General features: G+C 38.1%; 1 protein-coding gene across 1 annotated transcript; it reads left to right on the forward strand.

Moving 5' to 3' along the window:
• Positions 1–959: 959 nt before the first annotated feature.
• Positions 960–2,427, forward strand: LOC109219266 (phosphoenolpyruvate carboxylase kinase 1-like). Its single transcript, XM_019383711.1, has 2 exons — positions 960–1,804; positions 1,896–2,427. Exons 1-2 carry the CDS (start codon positions 1,021–1,023, stop codon positions 1,949–1,951), a joined length of 840 nt encoding a protein of 279 aa, XP_019239256.1. The 5' UTR covers positions 960–1,020; the 3' UTR covers positions 1,952–2,427.
• Positions 2,428–2,676: the final 249 nt, after the last annotated feature.

Raw genomic sequence — 2,676 nt, forward strand, 5'->3', positions numbered from 1 at the left:
CATTGGAATCGATTCATTTAACATTTATTGATATCGTTAAGTATATTGTGGCTAAATACAAGCAAATTGGTGGTGGAAACAAGAGGTATAGCGGTAGTTGAGGCTTGAATTGTGTTCGTGGCATCGAGGTAAGTGTTTGGCCTAACCTTAGCTTGAGGGATTAGGAGTTGTGTCTTATTTGCTATGTGTTAATTGTTGAGTATGACGTATAGGCATGGTGACGAGTATCTATACGTCGGTGCAAGCATGCCCGTGAGTCTTATACTATGGTAAATGTGACTCCGTTTCGTTTTGTTCATGCTTTATATGATGATTTTCTATTGTTGAACAAGGCTTGTGAAAGTATTATTGGTAATTGAACATTGTAGAGCGTTGGCTCAAGTTGTGAATTGGGTTGTGGAAGTATTATTGGTAATTGAACATTGTAGAGCATTGACTCAAGTTGTGAATTGAGTTATGAAGTAATTGTGAAAAAGAGAAAATGGTTAAATAACTGTAATAACTGGCTTGCCTAGCTTTCACTAGTAGGCGCCATCACGACTCCCGAGGGTGAAAAATCCGGGTCGTGACATATATTTAAAAAGGATTTAAGTATATCACTCACAATATTATTAAAGAAAATTACACACAATATTCTTTTAAGTAATTTAATTATATAAATTATTTTTATACTACAAATATATAAAACTTAAACTCGGAAAAAAAAGGAAAAAATAGACAAAGCATCCTCATCTTTTTTGACAAGTGAGTTTTGCTCAGTTAAAAGCACCTGCAACCACGATCATGAGGTCTGGATTGGAATTATTTTGGAGTGAAAGTGTGGAAACACAATAAATACTTCTAAATTGGGAGGGATTAAAAAAAAAAAATATCTCCTCAAGTAAAACCTACCAGCGCATTATGCGAATATTCGGTTTTTCTGTATTTCCATAAATACCCCTGTTCCCACTCCGTTTTTATAAATACAACCCTCTTTCCTTCAACTAACCCCCAAACACCAAACAACAAAGCCTAAATAATATGAGCCAAGCCTTGAAAAGCGACTTCCAAATCTGCGAAGAAATCGGCCGTGGTAGATTCGGCACCGTCTACCGCTGCTTTTCTCCGGTCACCGGTCATTCCTTCGCCTGTAAATCTATTGAAAAATCCCTCCTCCTCGATTCCACCGATCGTGAGTGCCTCGACAAGGAGCCCAAGATTCTGCAGCTCCTTTCCGGTAGCCCAAACATTCTTCACCTCTACAAAATCTACGAAGATGAAAACTTCCTTCACATGGTAACCGACCTCTGCCCAAACAACGATCTTTACGAGCGGATTTCCACTGGGCCGTTATCCGAACGCGCCGCTGCTAATATTCTGGTCCAATTAATTTCCGCGATTAATCACTGCCACAAAATGGGGGTGGCCCACCGCGATATTAAGCCGGATAATATCCTTTTTGATTCGCAGGATAGGTTGAAATTGGCCGATTTTGGCTCTGCGGAGTGGTTTGTTGGGTGTGAGGGGGGGTTGATGAGTGGGGTGGTGGGTACGCCGTATTACGTGGCGCCGGAGGTTTTAATGGGTAAAGAATACAATGAGAAAGTGGATGTGTGGAGCGCCGGTGTTATTTTGTATATTATGCTTTCTGGGGTTCCTCCATTTTACGGTGAAACTCCAACTGAGACATTTCAGGCTGTTTTAAGGGCAAATTTGAGATTCCCCACTAGGAATTTTAGGTCGGTTTCACCTGAAGCTAAGGATTTGTTGAGGAAGATGATCTGTAAGGATGTTTCTAGAAGGTTTTCAGCTGAACAAGTCCTGAGTATGTAATTTTGGCCCTTTTTTCGGCTTTCATTTTAGTTTGACTTTTGGTCAACTCCAGCTGATTTTGATCTTATTTGTGTTAAATGTAGGACACCCATGGGTAATTAATGGAGGAGAGACAAGATCAATGGCTGATTTAACCTGAAGAAGATTAGTAGTGTTTGAACTACTCCCATCTTATAGTATATACTAGCAGTACAAATTTTATAAGCTTCTGCTGTATAGACAATGTCACCAGCCCCAATGTTTGAAGATTGGAATGGCCTATGTGAAAAAGGAAGAGAATGAGAAGGGAAAAAAATCCATAACAGGGGCTACTCAAGGTTGTGTACAGCAGGGGTTCCTCTCTTTGTTTTAGCCTTTTTTTCTCTATGCTGTTGTGTTGTGGAGAAGAATCTTTTGAGGATAATGAATCTCCTATATAGTATATGAGACTAAAAAGAAAAAGAAAAAAAAAGAAGAAAAATATTCGGCTATGTAAAAATCTATGCTTTTTTCCCACCTTTATGTGTTTTTGGAATATGAAAGGTTGAGGAAGTGAGGGAAGGATAAGTGTTTACCCTTCAGTTTTGTAATAAAGTTTGCTGCTTTTATAATACTATGATCTTTATCTTTATGATATTACAGTTTTGCAATATAGTTTGCTGCTTTTATAATACTACTATGAATCTTTAAGATATTTTCTATAATATTTGTGCCAATCACAGATTGAGAGTACCATTCTTACCTTTTACTGTTGAGGTGGAAGTGAGTTTTGAACATTTGGATTATGCATTTCTGCTTTATGATGTGAATCTTGAATTCTAGTGTGCAACTTGATGGAAGTTGTATGAAAACATTGGGTTGAGTTAGAGTTTTAATTTCCTGTTT

This window comes from Nicotiana attenuata, unplaced genomic scaffold, assembly GCF_001879085.1.
Source record: "Nicotiana attenuata strain UT unplaced genomic scaffold, NIATTr2, whole genome shotgun sequence".
Taxonomy (NCBI): domain Eukaryota; kingdom Viridiplantae; phylum Streptophyta; class Magnoliopsida; order Solanales; family Solanaceae; genus Nicotiana; species Nicotiana attenuata.

What these genes read in the sequence shown, in the direction of transcription:
- LOC109219266 (XM_019383711.1), top strand. Translation starts at nt 1,021, where the DNA reads ATGAGCCAAGCCTTGAAAAGCGACTTCCAAATCTGCGAAGAAATCGGC. An exon ending in TTCAGCTGAACAAGTCCTGA is followed by an intron (nt 1,805 to 1,895) that starts GTATGTAATTTT and finishes TGTTAAATGTAG; the next exon opens with GACACCCATGGGTAATTAAT.